At 37.8% G+C, this 21,733-nt stretch overlaps 1 protein-coding gene across 4 annotated transcripts in view; it reads right to left on the bottom strand.

Moving 5' to 3' along the window:
- NUBPL (NUBP iron-sulfur cluster assembly factor, mitochondrial) overlaps window positions 1-20,151 on the bottom strand; it is a 322,052-nt gene extending 301,901 nt beyond the window's left edge. For 2 of the 4 annotated variants that reach the window (XM_058429740.1, XM_058429739.1), the window contains exons 1-3: window positions 17,797-17,919; window positions 17,126-17,273; window positions 14,326-14,360 (exon numbers count right to left, since the gene is read on the bottom strand). In XM_058429740.1, coding sequence (XP_058285723.1) covers window positions 14,326-14,360; window positions 17,126-17,273; window positions 17,797-17,904 — 291 coding nt within the window. In that variant the 5' untranslated portion in view covers window positions 17,905-17,919. Of the gene's footprint in view, window positions 1-14,325; window positions 14,361-17,125; window positions 17,274-17,796; window positions 17,940-18,319; window positions 18,404-20,103 lie in introns of those variants that run through there. The other 2 variants (XM_058429741.1, XM_032180169.2) reach the window with 2 other exon arrangements.
- Window positions 20,152-21,733: the final 1,582 nt, after the last annotated feature.

Below are 21,733 nucleotides of genomic sequence, written 5' to 3'. Positions count from 1 at the left end.
TGGGATACCCTTCAGCTGCACACAATGTTTTAAATAGCCTAATAGAAACATGATACAGATATCCTTTTCCTCCTTAAGTAAGCTGCATTTTTAACCATTTTTAAAGAAAAAGCGTATGTGGAGAACAGGATTAGACACATTGGTCATCCTTTATCTAAGCCACCCCAAATAGCCCAAAGGACAACTAGAGCCTTCATCAGTTTCCATGGTGACTGGCAAAGGGCCCCATCACACTCCAGATAACATTCCAGCACAAATTTGAGAGCAAAGGCTTTTCCAGGGTTTGGAGAAGGCTTATGCTTCCTTATCTACTCAGAAAAAAGTGAAACAGCAACCCTATAGCCATGCAGGGAACCTAGACTTCCTTCAAAGACTACCTGAGTACTTTCCTTCCTTAATTCAAGAATGTTACATTGTTTAAGAGCCACAGGCAGTAATCTAACTTGTCAGTTATTGCTCTGAGAAAATCCTAGCTTGTTATCTGTCCTGACAGTAATAAAATCACCTTTTAAAGCAACAGTAGGATACAGTTCTTCCTCCCAACTCAACTGAAAAATAGGCGGTTGTACTTTATCACTCACTGAACTACAACAAGCTGCCCGCTCTCTTTAAGTGGCCATTTAAGATTTTTACAGAAGTACAAAGGAGACTTATGTCCTTTTGGAAGACAAGAGAGAGAGACTTTCTGAAGAAGCTTCTTCAGCAATCCATTTTCTGTAAAATTAGTTGATGTGGTTAATTTGGCAAAGCATTTGAGAGATGAAGGAGAAAGAAAGAACATGGTGAGAGTTTCAAGCTTATAATGAGTTTTGTCTTATTACATCAGCAATATATAAAGGCTCTTTAAAAGTGTTTTCCCTTTCATCTGAACGCTCATTGACCCATTTCTGCACAGTGGTGCTGACTCAAGCCCTTTCACATAGTGCAATTGCCAAAAGTGAACCATCACACATTCCTGACCGGAAAGAAACAGGCTGGAACGAAATCTGTCATGTGAAATATTTCACAGCCAAAATTAAAGCTTTAAAATGCCACAACCGAAAACAAAACTGTTCTGATTTCAATTCTCAGAGCCTTTAATCTTATCAAAGCTTGTTTTAAATCTAATACTTGCCCACTTTCCTAAATTTTCTGGCACATTAGAATAAAATTTCAAACAAGTTTTTTGGTTTTTGCTGTATATGTTTTAACTGAAATAAAAATGTTGAAGCACAAGATATAAACTCCCTTACCTAAACCCTTCTCTAAACATAGTTCTCCCAAGTCAAAATGATTCCTTGGTAATATTATGGACATTTTAGAAAACCCAGTAACACATTCAAAACTTTGGAGAATTCCACCAAAGTGTAATCTGTTTTCAATCACTTACCATTTACCGAGTACGTAACAACGGGCCAGGCAATAGTGGCAGATGATTTAAGACGCAGTCCCTGACCTTGTGAAAGTCATGGTCATTCTAATGGCATGAGATAAACATATGAACCAATAGAGGAGGAAATGACATTACTTGAAACCACTAAGGTGGCTCCACAGAGGAAGTGACATCCAATCCAAGACCTGAAGGATGATAGGAGCTGGGCAAAGAAGGCAAGGAAGACAGTCAGTGTAAAGGAGCAGTGCCAACAAAATCAAGTGCAGAGTGCAAAATTAGGCAGAATCCAACCCTTAAGAACTAAGCCAAGCAGCCAGGCGTGGTGGCCCACACCTGTAATCCCAGCACTTTGGGAGGCCGAGGTGGGTGGATCCTGAGGTCAGGAGTTCGAGACCAGCCTGGCCAACATGGCAAAACTTGTCTCTACTAAAAAATACAAAAATTAGTTGGGCGTGGTGGCTGGCGCCTGTAATCCCAGCTATTTGGGAAGCTGAGGCAGGAGAATCGCTTGAAACTGGGAGGTGGAGGTTGCAGTGAGCCAAGATCAGGCCACTGCACTCCAGCCTGGGCCACAGAGTGAGACTCCATTTCAAAAAAACAAACAAACAAACCAAGCCAACCAACCTCAGCAGAGGCCTGTAGGCCATAAGAACTACCCTACAATCAATATGAAGAACCATTATTTAATTCAAGGTGGATGAGATTAAACAGACCAATTAAGAGGTTATGGAAAACTCTCAAGTGAAAGATGATACAATTCTTAGCTAGGTTCACGACAGTGGAGACAAAGAGATACTTCTCAAATAAAAAACCACTTAGTGACTGATATTTAGAAGTAGAGTGGGTGAGATGAAAGAGATGAAAGACAAGGATGATGTTAAGGTTTCAAGGCTTTTGATACCCCTCCTATCAAAAGGGAGGTCTGTCTCCTCCCCTTGAATGTGGGAAGGCACATAACTACTTCAACCACTAATCCAACCTGACTACCAAGGCAAGGTCACAAAAAGCCATACAGCTTCCTCCTTATTCACTGGGACACTGACTTTTAGAGCTCTCAGCCATCAAGTAAGTCCAATTACACTGAGGCTGCCATGCTGAGGAAGGCCATGCAACACGGAACAGCCATGCGAAGGCACTGCAATCAACAATCCTACCTGAACTAAGCCTTCATGTCATTTCAGGGCAGCGACCAAACTTGTGAGTGAAAAGCCTCCAGGTAAGTTACCAATGAAAAGTCCAGTTTTCACACGGAATAGGAAGCAAGACCATGTGCTAGGAATAAGGAAACTGGGATTGGATAGAGGGCCTGATAAAAGTGGGACCGATTTAGAAGAGCATCTGTGGTAAATGACAAGAAGACTGCAGATAGTTAAGGAATCATCAAGCCATATAGAGAGCCTGGAGCAAACTAGAAACAACAATCTCCCAAATAGTCTCTAGGCTATACATTAACTAAGATAAGTCTAGGCCTAGTGGTGCATACCTGTAATCCCAGCACTTTGTGAGGCTAAGGCTGGAAGATGACTTAAGCCCAAGAGTTTCAGACCAGCCTGGGCAACATAGTGAGATCCTGTCTCTGCCAAAAATAAAAAATTAGCCAGGCATGGTAGCACATACCTATAGTCCCAGCTACTCAGCAGGCTGAACCAGGAGGACTGCTTGAGCCCAAGGGTTCAAGGCTGCAGTGAGCTATAATCATGCCACTGCACTCCAGCCTGGCCAACACAGCAAGACACTGTCTCTAAAAATAAATGAAGAAAAGGACAAGGGCAGGGCTCTTTCCATTTTGTATCCCCCATGCCAATCAGAGCACCTAAGAGATGACAGGCCCTTAGCAAACATTTGGTAAATGAATGTATGAAAGTGTGTGTGTAGATGTCACAATTATCAAATATTCACGAGAAAATTAAACAATTATAATGAGTATTTCCATTTCTTATCCTGAAAATATTCTTAGTTTTAGTAAACAGTTTTGCTTTATAATTACAAATATAGTTTCTGAGCCCCTCTCTCAGTGAACATGAAATGTGTGAATTCAAATGCACTTATAAATATAAAACACATTTCTTACCAAGAATTGCCTTTGAATTGACAAGCAAAAAGCAAAAAATAAAGATTTTGCAGTTGTTCCTTCTGAATCTGATCTTTTGCCCTAGTTTCTGCTCTAGCTTTAAAATAACTATACTTAAAACAAAAATAGCATACCTTTCCTCCACAATGGCTAATCACAATACTGAAACACAATTTTTTTCATAAGAAATGTTATGTATTGTATTTACTTCCAAGCTATAATAAAAGAATTAAGAATTGGTTAATTTAATATAGCATAATCCCTTTACAACACATGTATTAAAGAAAAGATGAGCCCCCAACCTTATAAACTTGAACTAAGTAGTATACATCAGGATTTCCCATATGTAATTTGTGAGAAACATACTTTCATCCATATTTACTCCAAATTCACATAACCAATATTCCAGATTATAATAACATGGAGCTAATAAGAACAACTCTTATTAGCATTTACTGTATGCCAGACACCGTGCTAAGTGCTTTACGTGAGTTATTTCCTTTAATACTTACAACAACGTTATTAGGTAGGTACAGGCAAAAGTCACAGAGTTTGCAAGAGGCAGAGCCAGAATCAAGCCCAGGTGTATCTCACACCAAAATGCTGGACTATTAGCTACTATATACATATATATTAATGAAGAAAATCATAGTGTTATAAGTGGTGACACAAAATATATTCTGACTTAAGACTGTTGAACCTTTCAAAAATCAAAACCTAAATCTTGAATTAGAATTTCTTAGTTTGTTCTGACATGATCACAGACCTTCAAAGGGCCAAAGATAACCCTGATTATGTTTAAAGAACCACTCATAATAATTTGTGGGAAAAAAAGCAGTACATCTAGGAAGAATAAGTGTTAAGACACTATGTGATCATGAGAAAAAATTAAATACTTTGAGATAAACATCAATAAAAAAGAAATAACAGAAGAAATATAAACTCTTTGAAGATAAGACTGCTTTCTTTCCCATCTTTAAGTCCAATTAAAATTCTGGTTAATGATTCCTTGTAGCAATGGAAAATAAGTAAAAACATAAAATAAGTTTTGCTAAAAGAATCAAGTAGGCCGGCCAGGCGCAGTGGCTCACTCTTGTAATCCCAGCACTTTGACAGGCCGAGGCGGGCGGATCACCTGAGGTCAGGAGTTCAAGACCAGCCTGGCCAAGATGGTGAAACCCTATCTCAATAAAAATACAAAAATTAGCTGGGCATGTGCCTGTAATCCCAGCTACTCAGAAGGCTGAGGCAGAAGAATCGCTTGAACCTGGGAGGCAAAGGTTGCAGTGAGCCAAGACCAGGCCACTGCACTCCAGCCTGGGTGACAGAGCGAGACTCCATCTCTTAAAAAAAAAAAGAAAGAAAGAAAGAATCTAGTAGGCCAGGCGCAGTGGCTTACACCTGTAATCCCAGCACTTTGGGAGGCCGAGGTGGGCAGATCTCTTGAGGTCAGGAGTTCAAGACCAGCCTGGCAAACATGGCAAAAGCTTCTCTAAAAAACTACAAAAAATTAACCGAACATGGTGGCACACACCTGTACTCCCAGCTACTCAGGAGGCTGAGGCACGAGAATCCCCTGAACCCAGGAGACACAGGTTACAGTGAGCCGAGATAATATCACTTGCACTCCAGCCTGGGCGACAGAGTAAGACTCCGCCTCAAAAAAAAAAAAAAAAAAAAAAAAATTTGAGTACATAAGATGTGCACTGATTTATTTTGCAATATTACTTACAAAAAGCTTTTATTTAGCTAGCAATACTAAAAATGTATTTCAAACTTATGATAGGTCAGCCACTGTGCTAAGCGCTTCATATACATTATCTCAGTTAGATTTTAATTACTTCATTTGCTCAGTGAAAAAAAAAAGCATAATATGTATTGAACAAACTATAGGCACCTTATCCAACACTTGGAATTTGCCGTGTATATTTTATTTATTTATTTCCTCACTCATTCTTTCATTTGTGGCCACTCTTCACAAAACATGCTCCACAGTCACTACCAACATTTATCAAGAACCTACTATGTTCCATTACTGGACAAGGCACCGAGGATAAAAAAAGGAATAAAACCAAAATTATTGTCCTCTAAATATTCACAGACTAGCAGAGGAGATAGTAAACAAACTTTATGCAATAATATAGGAAGTGTTCATCCTTTCCTCAAGGCACCATAGCAGAGAAAATAGAGAACAAGAATAACCTAATGCTGGAATAATAGTAAAAGAAGTTATCACAGAAGATCCACAATATGGATCCAAATAAAGCAGTGGCATTAAGGAATGAAATAAGAGGACACAGTCTATAAAACTTTAAGTGGCAGAAGCAGCAGGAACAGGTAATTGATTTGGGAATGGAAGACAACTGTATGATTCTTTCAGCTATATTCCACCAAAAAAAACATAGATAGGTAGACAGACTTCCATGGGACAAAGACAGTCACAGGGATGAAGAGTTTGGTTTTATACATGCTGAGTCTGAAATGCTTATAAAGCATTCAAATAGACATCTACCATAGAAAACCAGACAGACCAGACTAGTACCCAGGAGAGATATGCAGGCTGGTGATGCATTTGGAGTAAAGGCACATGAGTAGTAACCACAGCAGTGGGAAAAGCTGAGATCACTAGGTAGAGTATAAAATAAGAAGAGGGCCAAGTAGAATCATGGAATACAGACATATACCCCATAACAACATTTCAGTCAACAATGGACTGCATATACGACAGTGGTGACATAAGATTATAATGGAGCTAAAAGATTCCCATTGCCTAGTGACGGCACAGCCATCATAACATCACAGCACAACATATGATTCACGTGTTTATGGTGATGTTGGTGTAAACAAACCTACTGTGCTGCTACTTGTACAAAAGTGTACGTTAATGCCCTAGGCCTTCACATTCACTCCCACTCACTGACTCACCCAGAACAACTATCAGTCCTGCAAGCTCCAATCATGGTAAGTGCCCTATGCAGGGGTACCATTTTTTATCTTTTATACTGTATTTTTACTGTACCTTTTCCTTGTTTAGATACATAAATACTTACCATTGTGTTACAAACGTCTACAGTATTCAGTACAGTAACATGCTATACAGGTTTGTAGCCTAGGACAAATAGGTTATACCATATAGCTTAGGTATACAGTAGGCTATACTATCTAGCTTTGTTTAAGTACACTCTATGCAGTTCGTACAAAAATGAAGTCGCCTAATGATGCATTTCTGAGAAGGTACCCCCATCATAAAGTAAAGCATGACCATACGTCATCTTTTAAGAAGCAGGAAAAGAACAGTGTGTAGGCCACTAAATCACAACAAACGCCTCCATCCCATACCACTTCTCACAAAAAATAAAGTAAAACGAAACTTTACACTTAATACTTTCAAATCTGCCTGTGCAATCATACGTATAGCAAACATTTACCAGGTATTTCCTAAGTCATAAGGCATTGCACTAGCTGCTGAGGGTAGCAAGAATAAAGCCAACCAAGTTCTTAATCATAAGAATCTAGCTAGGCCAGGTGCGGTGGCTCACGCCTGTAATCCCAGCACTTTGGGAGGCCAAGGCGGGCGGATCACGAGGTCAGGGCATCAAGACCATCCTGGCTAACACAATGAAACTCGGTCTCTACTAAAAATACAAAAAATTAGATGGGTGTGGTAGCGGGTACCTGTAGTCCCAGCTACTCGGGAGGCAGAGGCAGGAGAATGGCGTGAACCCGGGAGGCGGAGCTTGCAGTGAGCCGAGATTGCACCACTGTACTCCAGCCTGGGTGACAGAGCAAGATTCCGTCTCAAAAAAAAAAGAATCTAGCTAAAATCGAAGCAATACACCAAGTACGTTAAGAGCACAGGATCTAGGTTGGCATTCGAACCTTAGCTCTGCCATTTACTTTCTGGGTGACTTGAGGCAAATTACTTAACCTATAGGTGTTTCTGCTTCCTCAACTACAGTGGGGATCACAATAGTACTTATTCCCATAACATTGCTGTGAAGAGTGAATGAACTAAGAACCACGTCATGAAGATTAAAATAGTCCATGGAAAGCACATATAACAGTGCTTCACACATAATGAATGCTCCATGAAAGTTAGTTATTTCCTATTATAAAAATTATCAGAATGGCTGCATGAGTGCAATAATAATACAAATCAGCAGTGTTACTGGATTTCAAAAGACGAAGAAAGGGCCAGGCCAGGCACAGTGGCTCACGCCTGTAATCCCAGCACTTTGGGAGGCCGAGGTGGGCAGATCACCTGAGGTCAGGAGTTCGAGACCAGCCTGGCCAACATGATGAAACCCCGTCTCTACAAAAAATACAAAAATTAGCCAGGCATGACGGTGCTTGCCTGTAATCCCAGCTACTTGGGAGGCTGAGGCAGGAGAATCACTTGAACCCAGGAGGCGGAGGTTGCAGTGAGCCGAGATCACACCACTGCACTCCAGCCTGGGCAACAGAGTGAGAAAAAAAAAAAAAAAAAAAGACACTCACTTGGCAGGAATTCAGGGAACACTTCAATGAGCTGCTGAGCTGCCCTTCTGAGCAAGGCTAGCTCATACGGTGCCTTTGTGTGAATTACAAAGCAGCCCATGGGTGCACATCTTTTTTTTGTTGTTTTTGACAGATCATAAGAGAACAAGAGGTGCACATCAAGAGGAGGGTAGCCTGCATTTCTATCATCACTCAATCCCCTCAACAAGCATCCTTGTGCAGGATATAACCAGCACAGCCATATAAGGAAGCCTGAAAGATAGGACACATAAAGCTGGTGAAAGGTAACACAAACATTCCAGCAGACAAGTAGAAGAATGACTGACTGTAAGCTATCAAGAATAGTATATCCAGCCTAGACTGGCTTTGGCAAGTAACCCAGATTAGCTAGAGCATAAGAGCCATTTAGAAGAATAGCTGAAGATAAACCCAGAAAGGTAGACTGAAGCCAGATGGCAGAGGATATTGAATATCAGCAAAAGCATCCAGCTATGACTCTGGGCAAGGGAGTAATGTGATTTCAATAGTGAGAGAAGTCTGGCATTATGTACTAGAAGGATTTAACTAAGTACGGGCAGGTAAAAGGTCATTGCAGTGGGATGCTAGTCTATGAGTTCCTCAAAGGCAGGGATTCTGTGTCTCATTCATTTTTGTATCTTCAGAACTAACATAGCACTTGGGACAGAGTAGGCACTCTATAATTGTTTGAGGTATAAATGAATGAATGACCAAAAAGTAGCATGTGCCTTAATTAAAATAGGAACAGTGGAAATAGAACAATACATACTGGAAAAATATTGTAGAGATAGAAAAAGGGATATTTGCTTGCTGATGAAATGTGGCAAGGATATTAGGGGAGAACCAATAAAGACTGTAAAACTAATAAATACTATGTGGATTGCATTACAGGTTTCTGTGAGAATCAAACATAATTATGTTCATGAAAATGCTCCACTTAATACTGCTTTACTCTGGAATAAAAGCTACTCATCTTGGGCAGATTTACTACTATATTTGACACCGAATATATCTCATCATTTTAAAACATTTGTCTTCCTTTTGTCTTCATCAGATTATAAAACCTCTAAGAGTACACTGGTGTCTACTCTGTTATGAAGCAATATTAATAAAACCTTATTAAATGTTGCTTTAATTAAACTTTCTCACAAAAGAAACTATTAAACCAATTTCAACTATATACCAAAAAATTATAGACACATACACACAGACATACACTTATATAAATATACAACATATTTATATATACTAAACACTTGTGAATGTAATCTTAGCAGGCTATAAGCTTCCATAGTATATGTTTATTTTTCTTTACTTTCCACCAGTGTCTGGCAATGAGTGTTAGAGGTGCTCAATAAATGTTTGTTGAACTAAAATGAACTGAAATGAACTGACTTAGGAATCTCACAGAGCTTATCAATGGTTTCTGATGGTCTTTAAGTTTCCCTCTCCCAGTCTCAGTGCTCTTCCATACTGTGCATCAAATTTATGCCGTAAAAGAATGAGATCCATAATAAGGATGTTTTTAAGAAACAGAAAAAAGAAAAATCAAAAAATAAGATTCTCAATATATAAGATCAGTGGGTACTATTAAGGTCTAACAACTGGCTTGGGGTAGTGGGCATGATTTTCAGTGTTTGCCAATTTCCATGGTTTAAAAATTCCCATCATGGGCCTATTTCAAGCTAACAACATGATACAAGTTGGTTTGCAAAATTCACTGAAAATTTAACAATCAGCTGTCACAAGCCAGTATGCACTGGCTCAGGCACACCATGGGTTGCAATATTTATATGCATAGTACACATGATTCCCAAATTTTGCTCTGCAATACTACCCATCCACATCCTCAAAGGAAAGTACAAAAGGCAAGGAAAAAGCAGGAAAAATCTACACCCTATTCCTATAATGCTTTTAAAACCTCAATGCAGGCCAGGTATGGTGGTTCACGCCTGTAACTCCAGCACTTTGGGAGGCAGAAGTGGGTGGATCACTTGAGGTCAGGAGTTTCAGACCAGCCTGACTAATATGGTGAAACCCCGTCTCTACTAAAAATACAAAAATTAGCTGGGCATTGTGGCGGGCACCTGTAATCCCAGCTGCTCAGGAGGCTGAGGCATGACAATCACTTGAACCCGGGAGGCAGAGGTTGCAGTGAGCTGAGATCACACCACTGCACTCTAGCCTGGGCAACAGATCGAGATCTTATCTTAAAAAAAAAAAAAAAAAAAAAAAACTCAATCCACAAGGTAGAGGTAGTCTTCTTTTGAACTGGGCATATGGTCCAGCCCAGAAATTCCTTTAGCCTAGACCAGTGACATTCAAACTTTTCTGATCATGTACCGCAATCAGTTTTTTAAAAGGTACTTGGGCATACATCCTCAATATGTTAATATATTTGTTTATACATCATATTAGAGCTACTATACTAATACCATATATAAGGTATATACAAATAAATATTAAGATAAAAATTAATTCAAATAGAAAAGAAAAATGTTCTGCTCACATCCCAATGGACTGTCTTGCAAATCTCCCCAGGGCTTACACAATCCACTTCAGATATTACTAAGTACAACATGAAAAGTAAAATGAATAGCTTCCTGGACCTGTTTCCCCTAGGCCTACAACCTTATCTTATCAGATCTTGCCACTCCATGAAATATCATGCTTTTATTATTATTTTCACATCACTCTAGTATATCAACTTTGGAAACAAAAGACATTATTCTATTTATAGCATTCTATTTTTAGTAGTAGCATTTCAATTTACAAAATATAGTAATTCTCAATCACTGAAAATGTCAAATCCTAGAAAACGTAGCATTCCTGAGTGTGATGTTAATATCATCCTCAAACAGTTGTTGGCCGAAGATTCATTTGATGAATCCAATTTTTCTGAAATAGACAATTCTGATGATTCAGACAATTCTAATGTTAGTTCTGTTTAGAAATAACTCCAAGAAGAGTTTTTATATTTTATTTTCACATTGAAAATCAGTCAGATTTGGTTCAGCCTCAAAGAGCGTGTTTATGTAAAGTTAAATGAGCGCTGGCGGCAAGCTGTACTTTTTTTTTCTAAACAGGAAACGAGTTAACTGTTTTTTTCATCCTTTGATCCCTTATTACATAGTTACTTCACATTATCTATAAGACTTAAAGCTTTGGCTGCAATGATAACCAAACTAAAAGAGGTCCACACCTACAAATTTATCTACCTTCCCATCCATTGAATTTTCCCTGTTTCCTTCCTTAAGGAAGACAGGGTCCTTTTTCTAGGGTAACTAAGTGCTGTCATTAAAATTACTAGGAAAAAAACCATATTACTGGCTCTTATTTCAACACAGTTGCCTAAACATGTATGTTTATCTCCCTTCTCTTCCAAATTCCATTAAAATGACAAGAAAACAAAATAGTCTAAAACTAAATAAAACCTTAACCACACTAGAAAACAAAAGAGGGTGAGGTTAGCAGATTAGAAGTGAAAAATTCTACATCCATGGTTCTTAACTTTGGCATGCATCAAAATCGCCTAGGGGGTTGGTTAAAACATAGATTGCAGATCTCTATCCCCAGGGTTTCTGATTCAGTAAGTCTAGGGTGGGGCTCAAGATTTTACATGTCTAACAAGTTCCCAGGTAAAGCTGATTCTGCTGGTCAACAGCCACATTACAAGTAGAGGTCACTAAGAAAAACACTTTTATTAATTCCAATTAGCATCCTCGGAGAGATTCAAGAGAATGGTACAACCTTTTTTTTTTTTTTTTTTTGGAACAGCAAGTGGAAAATAAGAAATAGTTCTGAAAATTGGAAAAAATATATAATTTCCAAATGAAAAACAAAATCAGAAGAACCTAATAACAACTAAAGTCCAATACAGCAATCTGCAAAATAGTCAAAGACATCTTTCAAAACACAGAACAAAAGACAAAGCAATCAAAATATGACAGAAAAATTAACAAGCATAAAGGTCAGTATCTACCTAATAGGTTTCTGGAGACAGAACAAACACATCACAAAACATAATCAATGAGCAGAAGAAATTTTTCCTATGCTGAAAAATACTCAAAGCTTGATACTGCAGGGCCAAATCCCACGCAGGTTAAGCCAATAACTAGACGCATGTTTGTGGCACTTTTAAATGTAAAAGACGTAAAGAAAACCTAAAATCTTTGAGAGGGAAAACACTTGTTATTACAAAAGAATATGAATCAGACTATCATCAGACATTTCATTAGCATGCTAGAAGAAAACGGTATGTTGTTTTCAAAGTTCAGGAGGAAATTATTTTGAACCTGGAATTTTATAATGTACTAGAATCTAGTTAAACTATCAAATAACGAAGATAAAGACACTTTTGGAAATTAAAGAAATAAGCAAATTTACTTCTTATATGTATTACTCTCCTACTTCTATAAAATATTATCACATAAGTCCAAATAGATCTCAATGAGCTAAAATTAAGGTGTTGGCAGAATTACATACCTTCTGGAAGCTTTAGGGAAAAATCAATTTCTTTGCCTTTTCAAGCTTCTAGAAGCTGACTACATTCCTTGACTAGTGGTCCCCTTCTATGTTCAAGGCCAGCAACAGTGGATTGAATCCTTCTCTTATCAAGTCACTCTGACTCTGACCTACCTCCATCTTTCATTTATAAGGATCTTCAATTGGACCTAGCCAGTTATCCAAGATAATCTTCCCATCTCAAGATCTTTAATTTTGCTGGTGTTAGTCACACCAGCAAAGTTCCTTTTGGCAGGAAAAGTAACATATTTACAGGTTCCAGGAATTAGGATGTGGACACTTTTGGCAGGCCATTGTTCTGCCTACCAAAACATATAAGGACTCAAGGGTGTCCTTCAGAAAAACAAAAAAAGAATTCAAGAAAGAGGATAAGATGGGATACATGAAAGTAGGTTCCCCATAAAAGGAAGCAAGTTGAAAAAAAATTTTTTAAGAAAAAAATTTTATCTTGATATTGGAATCTTCTCTTTCTAGAAGCACAACTTTAGAGAAACTTAATTACATTTTCTTCCTAAAAGTCCTTTTATGCTACCTGTTTCTATGGTGAATAAAATTTACATAACCAAAATATTATAAATCTTGTTTATTAGTTTCCAGTTTTCAGAAATATACAGCCAAGCATCAGAAGACATGAATATCTATGTCTAGTTCCAGGGTCTGGCAGATTCTGGACTCCATATACTGATATCATACTTACAGAGATACCACACATTATTTTTTCATATGTGCTATTTATTAGGAACTGAAGTTACATAGTAAGAGTAGAAAATAAGTTAGAAGTATAGCCACAGTTAAACATATTAAATGATTCTTGCCTGTATTCTATAAAATAGGTATGAAGGAGAAATTAACATCAATTCTGAAATACGTGTGTGCCTTTTCATTAAGTAGCTGATAATTTATGGAGTTGCAAATAAGTTCAATGTTAATTTTCATTTTTTTAATATCTAAAAAGATAACATCTAACAATAACGAGACTATGAAAAATTGATACTCCCATAGACTATAGGTGAATTTTTTTTTCTTCTCACAAGGAAAAGAATGGAACTGAAATTTTTTACAAGCAAACTTTTAGGAGTACAATTTAAAGTAGGAATATCTTTTGACCTAGTAGTTTTACTCCCAGGAATCTATCCTGCAAAAATGTTATCACTTAGTATATAAGAATACTATATAAGAACCCCACCATAGCACCATTTAGAGTAGGGAAAAAATGGGAACCAACCTAAATATTTCATCAAATGGGAACTGGTTAAATATATTATCATTGACCATTAATGCAGCAGCCATTAAGAATGAGGCACATCATGGAAAGATGTATGCACACACACATACATGTATATTGTTTTAGATTTTTATATGGAGAAAGGAAGAGCTGAAAGGATATACATAAAACTACAGCGTAAGTTAATTCTTTGGAACAGAAAGGAATGCATAAACTTTCAGTTTTGCATTACACATGTATTCCATTTGAATTTTGTTTTAATGGATATGCACTACTTTTAGAATATCTTTCCCCTTAAAAAAAATTAATTTCTAACACTTAAAAACTGAACCCAGAATAATGCTTCTGTAAATCATAAAGGCAAAATTGGTTTAGGATATAAAGAACATGAAAGCCTCTTGTGGGATATATAGCAAACAATATATGGTCAACACTTAAATACATTATTATTATTAAATGTAACCAGTAGTGATGGCAGCATTGAGTTCCTTAAAGATATGCAACTCACTACAACCACACTATAGCTTCTGACAGAGTAAATAAAAAACACCAATATGCTCTTTATCATTGCCTTAAAAACATTTTAATAAATTAATATTTCTATTGATAAATACCTACCGAATCATTCGCTGCTAGTGCAAGTGCAAGATTCACTGTAAGAAACAAAAAAAAGTAATTGAATTTAGTAACTTTCCTTCTATTAAAATTCATTTTATCTTTTAATATTTTCATGTAATTTTTAATAATTTCATGTAATTTTAATATTTTCATGTAATAACCTAAGCACATAAATTTTTAACATATATCCCTTACTTGTAAAGAGCAAGCACATGGAGGAACACAGAAAGTAAAAAGAAAAGTAAAAAAGTAATTTTCCAATAAATGCAATAGATGCATGCCCCAAAACTAACATTTTTAAAAATCCATTTCTGTTACAATTTTGTTCAAATAATCCACTTAGTTTTTTAAAATCATGTTAATATATAATTCAATTATTTTCAAAAGCATATTTTATAGAAAAACTATCTTTTTATTTTTAACAATGTACACAATCTCATTGCCTTTCATTTACGATTACTATATTCTGCCCCCCAGGCTGGAGTTGGGACCACAGGTGCGCACCACCACACCCAGCTCATTTTTTTTTTTTTTACAGACAGGGTCTTGCCATGTTGCCCCGGCTCAAGCAATCCTCCCACCTTAGCCTCCCAAAGTGCTGGCATTACAGGCATAAGCCACCACATCCTGCCCCTACTGCCTTTTAAAAATAAATGCTGATATTGCAGGAGTTCCAAGTATCTAATTCATAAATACTCATGTATATGAAAGGCTGAACTACTGTGCACAGAGAGAAGGGAAAAGGGTAAAAGGTAAGAGAGTAAAATGTGTTCCCAAACTGCTTATGCTGACGAATCCCATAAAGAAGGAAAGCAGTAGTCCCAAAGCCAGCTTTAGCCCAGCAATAGGAATATGCTATATCTGAGAAGAGTAACACAATTCAAAGACTGATCAACAAATAGGCGCTCATAATGTGAATCACATTTCCTTACAGAACAATGGTATAAACTACGTCAGGGTTATTTTCTTCAAACTAGTTAAGAGCATAAATTTTTAAGGCAGACCTGGTTCAAATCCCAGCTCCGCCACCTTCTATTGTGTACTCTTGAGTAGGTTATTTTACCCATAAGTCTGTTTTCTCTTCTATAAAATGAAAACAATGCCTACTTCATAACTGTGGTCAGGATTAAATGAAATATTGCATGTAAAATACTTAGCCTAGGGCAAAGACTTGATAAATTCATTTTTATAAGTTATAAAATTCTGAATTTCAGGTACAAGATAGGTTACACATAATGCAACTTTAAGGCAGAAACTTTCAGAGGGTAATTCATTTTAGAGTTAGGTTCTTCCTACATTTAAACAATAGAATCACTGAGCATATTTGCATTAGTCAAATGTCATCATTCTAATCTAAAACATCTCTAGCATGTGTATTCAAATGGGAAGTATTTTGAAGTAGTTTGACGCAGGAATAAATACATATAAGGAAAAGAAATATATTAATAATACCAATAGAGTTACATAAAAATAACCTATTTTTAAGACTTAGATATGCTCACAGAACTGTTATGAAAAAGTATGGGCCAGCTTTTCAGGACAGATGGTATAATGTTAACAAAGTGAGAAAGGGACATTTACTGAAGCACCCACTACGTGTCACATGTTGTACACTTTCTCATACATTTTTCTGTTTAAATGCTTTCACATTTCATGGCAACAATCATCTTCCAACTAAAAATAATAAACAAACAATCTTAAACAAGTGCCAGCCTACAGACCCAACAAATTACAAAAGCCAAAGAACTTATGGCTACAATCATGAAAACACCTTCCATCCTTATCCAGTTCAAGTAATCACAGAGCATGCAAAAGGATTCAAACCACTGAAAACTGGAAAATGTACTCCAAAAGGTTCTAGAACCAAAAACTAAGAGCTTCTAAATTTTAAAAACAACCAGATGGATTGTAAGACTTTAGGAAAGAAAGGAAAAATGTGCAGGAGAGTGCATAAATTCATTAACAAGATTATTAATCTTTTTTAACAATATGGTGTCTATCAAATAGTAATGGATTAGGGATCTACCACAAATACAATATTTGGTAAATCTTAACTTTTTCAAAACATCTGACAAATTCTTCCACAATTCCCTTCTGATAAAAATGGGAAAAAAAAAATGAGCTAATAGGCAGGGCGCGGTGGCTCACACCTGTAATCCCAGCACTTAGGGAGGCGGATGCGGGCGGATCACGAGGTGAGGAGATCGAGACCATCCTCGCTAATACGGTGAAACCCCGTCTCTACTAAAAATACAAAAAAAATTAGCCGGGCGTGGTGGTGGGCGCCTGTAGTCCCAGCTACTTGGGAGGCTGGGGCAGGAGAATGGCGTGAACCCCGGGAGGCGGAGCTTGCAGTGAACAGAGATTGCACCACACCACACTACAGCGGGGGGGAGAGAGAGTCCGTCTTAAAAAAAAAAAAAAAAAAAGTTACTAGATGTGTTAAAAATAACAGCAACCAATTACTGAACACTAGTAAACACTAAGCTAAGTAGTTAGCTTGTGCAATTTGAATAACCATCTTATGAAAGAAGTTATCTCCATTTTACAGTTAAGTGAACTGAAGATTTGCTGTACAATCTGACCACCTTTTCCTGAGTTAAGGGGTAGGAGACCCGGCTAGTACCTAGTTTTGTCTAACTCCAAAATCTAAGCGTCTACCCGCTACCAACTCCCGAAACTAAGGAATCACATGTTAGGAACTTCACAAATAAATTTTTAAAACACAAAACTATAACAGTGAGCACTTGCCTGTTGGCATAAGTTCTTAATCAGGAATAGAATTAATATCCTATAATACCTGCTGTAGTAGATTTTCCGACTCCACCCTTTCCAGAAGCCACAACTATAACTTGTTTAACACCTTCTATCGGTTTCTGCTTTGGAAGTCCTCGGGACATGATTTGTGTTCTTCTTTGTTTTAGGGTCTCACTCCCGGCGCCAGACAACTTCAAAAAAATAATAATAATAAAAAGCCGTTTTAAATAAGCCATCTCCATCATCACACTGCAAAAGTAAAAACAATCTGGGGTTTGCAATTAAGAGGGCTTTCTTTTCTAATTCTGCTCATCTTCACTATGGAGACATTTACCTACTACTACTGATAACAATTGTGAAGACACATTGCTTAAACTGAAATTTTTCTACCAGGATACGCTGAACGTTTAAAAATGTAAAAACGCTGCCTCTTTACGGAGATAAGGCTTCCACGTGTTTTGCTTTTCTTCAATCTATTTGCTAAATAACCCAAAGCCAAGAAAGCAATGTAGAATACTACATCTACGTTCCAACTGTGTTTCAAGTCCCGCCACGCCTCAGCCTGGGTCTGCCTGAAAAGTAGGCACGTCCAGCACACTGGGGGTCTCAGGAACTGAGGCGAGTCTTTGGCAAGAAGCAATGCCAGGACATCCGCGGCCCTGCAGCCCAGCATCTCTGTCAGCCCGCTTCCCCCTGCCCTGCAGCACCACGGACCTGGCGCCCACAAACCATCGCTCGGCTTCCCCCAAGCGGGGCAGTGGCCCCGCCACCAGCCCGGAGCGACACCCCACCAAAAAGCAGCAGACGCTGCCAAATCCCCATGACGCGGAACGCTGCTGTGAGCCTGCTGGGAAACTGTCGCGGGTGGCGCGGAGTGATGACGTCACGTAGCAACGCTCGGCTTTCTCTTCCTAGCAACCGGTCTTTGGGTTTGTTCGCTCTGGAGCCCAATCTGCATGATCTTGTTTATAGCCAGCTACAAACATTTTGCAGCGTTTTACTAAACGTTTGTGAAGTGTTGTCATATACAACATCTCTTATGATACTTACAGAAGTCCCGAGGTAGACAGAAGACTTACTAGTATACTCTTTTTATGGACAAGAAAACGGAGAAAGTTTTAAAGAGACTTGACCCAGCTTAACAAAAGGAGGAAATGGAGGACCTTGAAAATGACTCCAGGATTTCTTACTAAGCAGTATGTGGTCATTTAAATACCATCACCGTTAAGGATTTTACCTTTTTATTTTATTTTTTCCTGTGTGATCTACAGTGAGAGTCTGTTTTGCGTTGGTATTCATGGCTTGTGTTGCTGACAGTTCCCTGAAAGAGAGGTCAGTTTGCTTTACTAGACTTGAAAAAGTTTACCTAAATCGGAAAATAAATCAAAGGAAGCAAGTTTTGCTCAAGAAGGAACTTGAGTAAGGAGGTGGAATTTGTCTTGGTGGAAGAAAGCAAGTATCCCTACATACAATGCAGTTGAGAGAGAAAGCTCGAAAGGTGATGCCCAGACCTAGAAAAAGGATCCTTTGAGGGAAGAGACGGTTTACACTCACATATTCTTCCTAATACTCTCTAGGGTTGATTTTTATTTCCTTCATTTGCTTCTTAGATACGAGATCATTCAGCTTATTTTGCTCTAATCTGATCTTTAATTTCCTTATCTTTAATACAGGCATAATGTATCAACCAAAAAGAATTACTGTGAGGATTAAATTAGATTTAGCAGTAAAGTACACTCTATTTAGTAAGCTCTGAAAAGACATTCAGTTCCTTACTCTTTCTCCTTCAGTCCATCCCGCAACATCATTGTTTCACTCAGCTCTCTTTATAATTTTAGCTTATTTTTATATCACTTTCTAATTATATTATTTTATGATATGTTTTCTCAACTATTAATTTTTACAAACTGAAGGCCAAAAGCATAGAGATAAGGGTAATAGCCATCAGAATAATCTATTCACTAAACAAGAAATGCTGAATATCTATTTCTTTCCAGGTAGCTTTGCAAGTTCTTCCAGACTTAAGACTCATTTATTTAACAAATACTCATTGAGCAACTACTATGTACCGAGTACTACAGTAGACTTAAAATATTCAGCATTGAGACCGACATAATTCCTCCACTAAAGGACTTTATAATCCAGTGCAAAAGAGAGAATAAGTTAACAAAAAAATTGCAGTATAATATGGTGAGTACAGGAGAAAAGCATTGAGTGATACAGGAGAAAAGACAAAGTGATACAAAGAAAGGGCACTCAATTCAATCAGGGGAAGCTTCTAAATAAGGCAATATCTAAGCTGAATCCTGAATCTGAATAATGTGTAGAAGTTAGCTGGGAGAATGGCAGGGAGATTGTTGTAAAGAGGTTAGAAATGGACTGCTAAGGCTAGGCATGGTGGCTCACGCCTGTATTTCCAACACTTTTGGAGGCCGAAGCAAGAGGATTGCTTGAGCCAGGAGTTCAAGGATGCAGTGAGCTATGATTGCACCACTGCACTCCAGCGTGGGCAGCAGAGTGACACCTTGTCAGAAGAAGAAGAAAGAAGGAAGGAGGAAGGAGGAAGAGGAAATTAAAAGGAGAAGAAAGAAGGAAGAAGAAAGAAGAAGAAGAGAGTAGGAGGAAGAAAGATGAAAGAAGAGAGAACACGAGGAGTAGAAAATATGTTTCTTTTCTGGATTGTTAAGAACTGTAAATGATCTGTGCAGCTTAGGACAGAGTGACTGAAAGAGATGAGGATGGAGTGAAGGTTGGTTAGATGGAGGTTGCCTAAATCAAGAAAGGCTGTATATATCTTGTAAAGAAATTTGGACTTTATCCTAAGGGAACTATAGAAGAATTTTAAGCAGGAAAGTAACATCAGATTTGTGTTTTAGAAATACCACTATGATTACTGGGTTAAAAAAGAAATGAATCAGCGGGGCAAGATCAGAGACAAGGAGACATGAGGTCTCTCTCTTGAAGGCTTGACTTAACATCTCTAAATTTCACTTTGTTATCAATAAAATAGTTAATACCTACTTGTATGGTTGTTGTGAGGTTGAACTTAAGATAATGCATGTAGAACACCAGTCACTTGGTTAGTAATTGTTAGGTATTGTGGTAATTATTGGTTGTGTGGAGGTTTATGACATGAGCAACTAGATGAATTCCCTGAGAGAAAACATAAGAGGAGGAACAAGTAAGAATAATGTCTGTAGAATGGCTGAATCATTACTTTGGTTTACCTTTCCCCAGATTAAAATTTTAGGAGAGTAGTAGAGATGTTTCTTCTCCAAAAAACACTGACACACATATACATATCCATGGCCTCTTTTCAAAAGGGTATTCTCCTTTGGTCCTAAGAATTGCTAAGTCATTTGACCCCATTCCCAAGGTCACTAATTGGACTAAAGACTGATGTACAACCAAAAAATGGACCAATCAGATTAATTCTCCAGAGAGTTTGGAAAATAAAAGTAACGGATGTTAGTCACTCTTAGTTTGTCTTTGAGCTAATACGGTTGAAATTACTATTTTCTACTATGTGCACACAGAAGTAGATAAAGCCAATGAAGAGAGAAGAAGAAAGTAGATCATAAGACATCATGTTACCATAGAGGAAAGGGAGAAGAGCTGCACTGGTTCATAACTTTTCAGTTCCTGGTTCCAGTTCATAATGAGGTTCAACCGGACTTCCTATCCTTAGGTCCATAAGATATACTTACATCCACCCAGTAAATTTACTGTCTTAGTCTAATTTGGATGGGTTTCTGTGTATTTGTAACTATGCTGAGATATATTTTTAAATATGTGTCAAGAATTTTCTCCCTATAATTCCTTGTGTCTCACATAGCCCTTCCCCATTTGGACAAATTATATGGAATCATTTTCTGACACAGCAAAATGTCTGACCCAATAAAAATGTCAGAGAAAAGAGGTTGTTTTCTTGGTTTTGAATTTTGGAAGTTGGGACCTTTTAGAAGAATGGAGACAGCTCTGGCAAAGACAATAGATTGGAAGACCTACATAGTGATATAAAAACATGATTTCTTGCCTATATTAGCTAGGATTACATTTGGCTGCAAGTAGCAGAAAACTCTACAGTTGTCTTAAACAAGTAGGGGTATATTAATCTTATATGAAAAGTTCAGAACTGTATCACAGAGGTCCAATACGATGAATCCATAGTGCCATCATGTTCCAAATCAATTCTTTTTGTTCCATCATCTTGGTATCCTTGGTATCCATTTTCATCCTCTCATAGTCATGAGATGTTTGTTGTACCTTCAGGCATCAAAGCTATGTTCCATATAGGAAGAGAAGGGAATGACAGAGAGCATTTCCTAGTGAGCCTTTGCTTTTTTATTCAGGAAAGGAAGACACACACACACACACACACACACACACGATTGGCTAGAACTGGGTCACATGACCATCCTTAGAATCAAGAGAAACTGAGAAATTAAGCATTTAGAGCTCTCTAACCTATACAGTAGAAGAAAGCAATGGAGAATGTGACTGGAAGTGGGTAGTCAATGAGCCAAGTTAGTATCTGTCCTAGACAGACTATATCAAGTTTCCTGGGATTATGAGGGATGAAGAGAATCCGAAGGAAACTGAGAACTTAAATATCCATGGGTTCTTGTACCAGTCATTTGTAATTGGCTAA

This window comes from Hylobates moloch, unplaced genomic scaffold (genome assembly GCF_009828535.3).
Source record: "Hylobates moloch isolate HMO894 unplaced genomic scaffold, HMol_V3 SCAFFOLD_16, whole genome shotgun sequence".
Lineage (NCBI taxonomy): Eukaryota > Metazoa > Chordata > Mammalia > Primates > Hylobatidae > Hylobates > Hylobates moloch.
The sequence above is the reverse complement of the archived record's forward strand: the minus strand, read 5'-3'. Positions and strand labels throughout refer to the sequence as shown.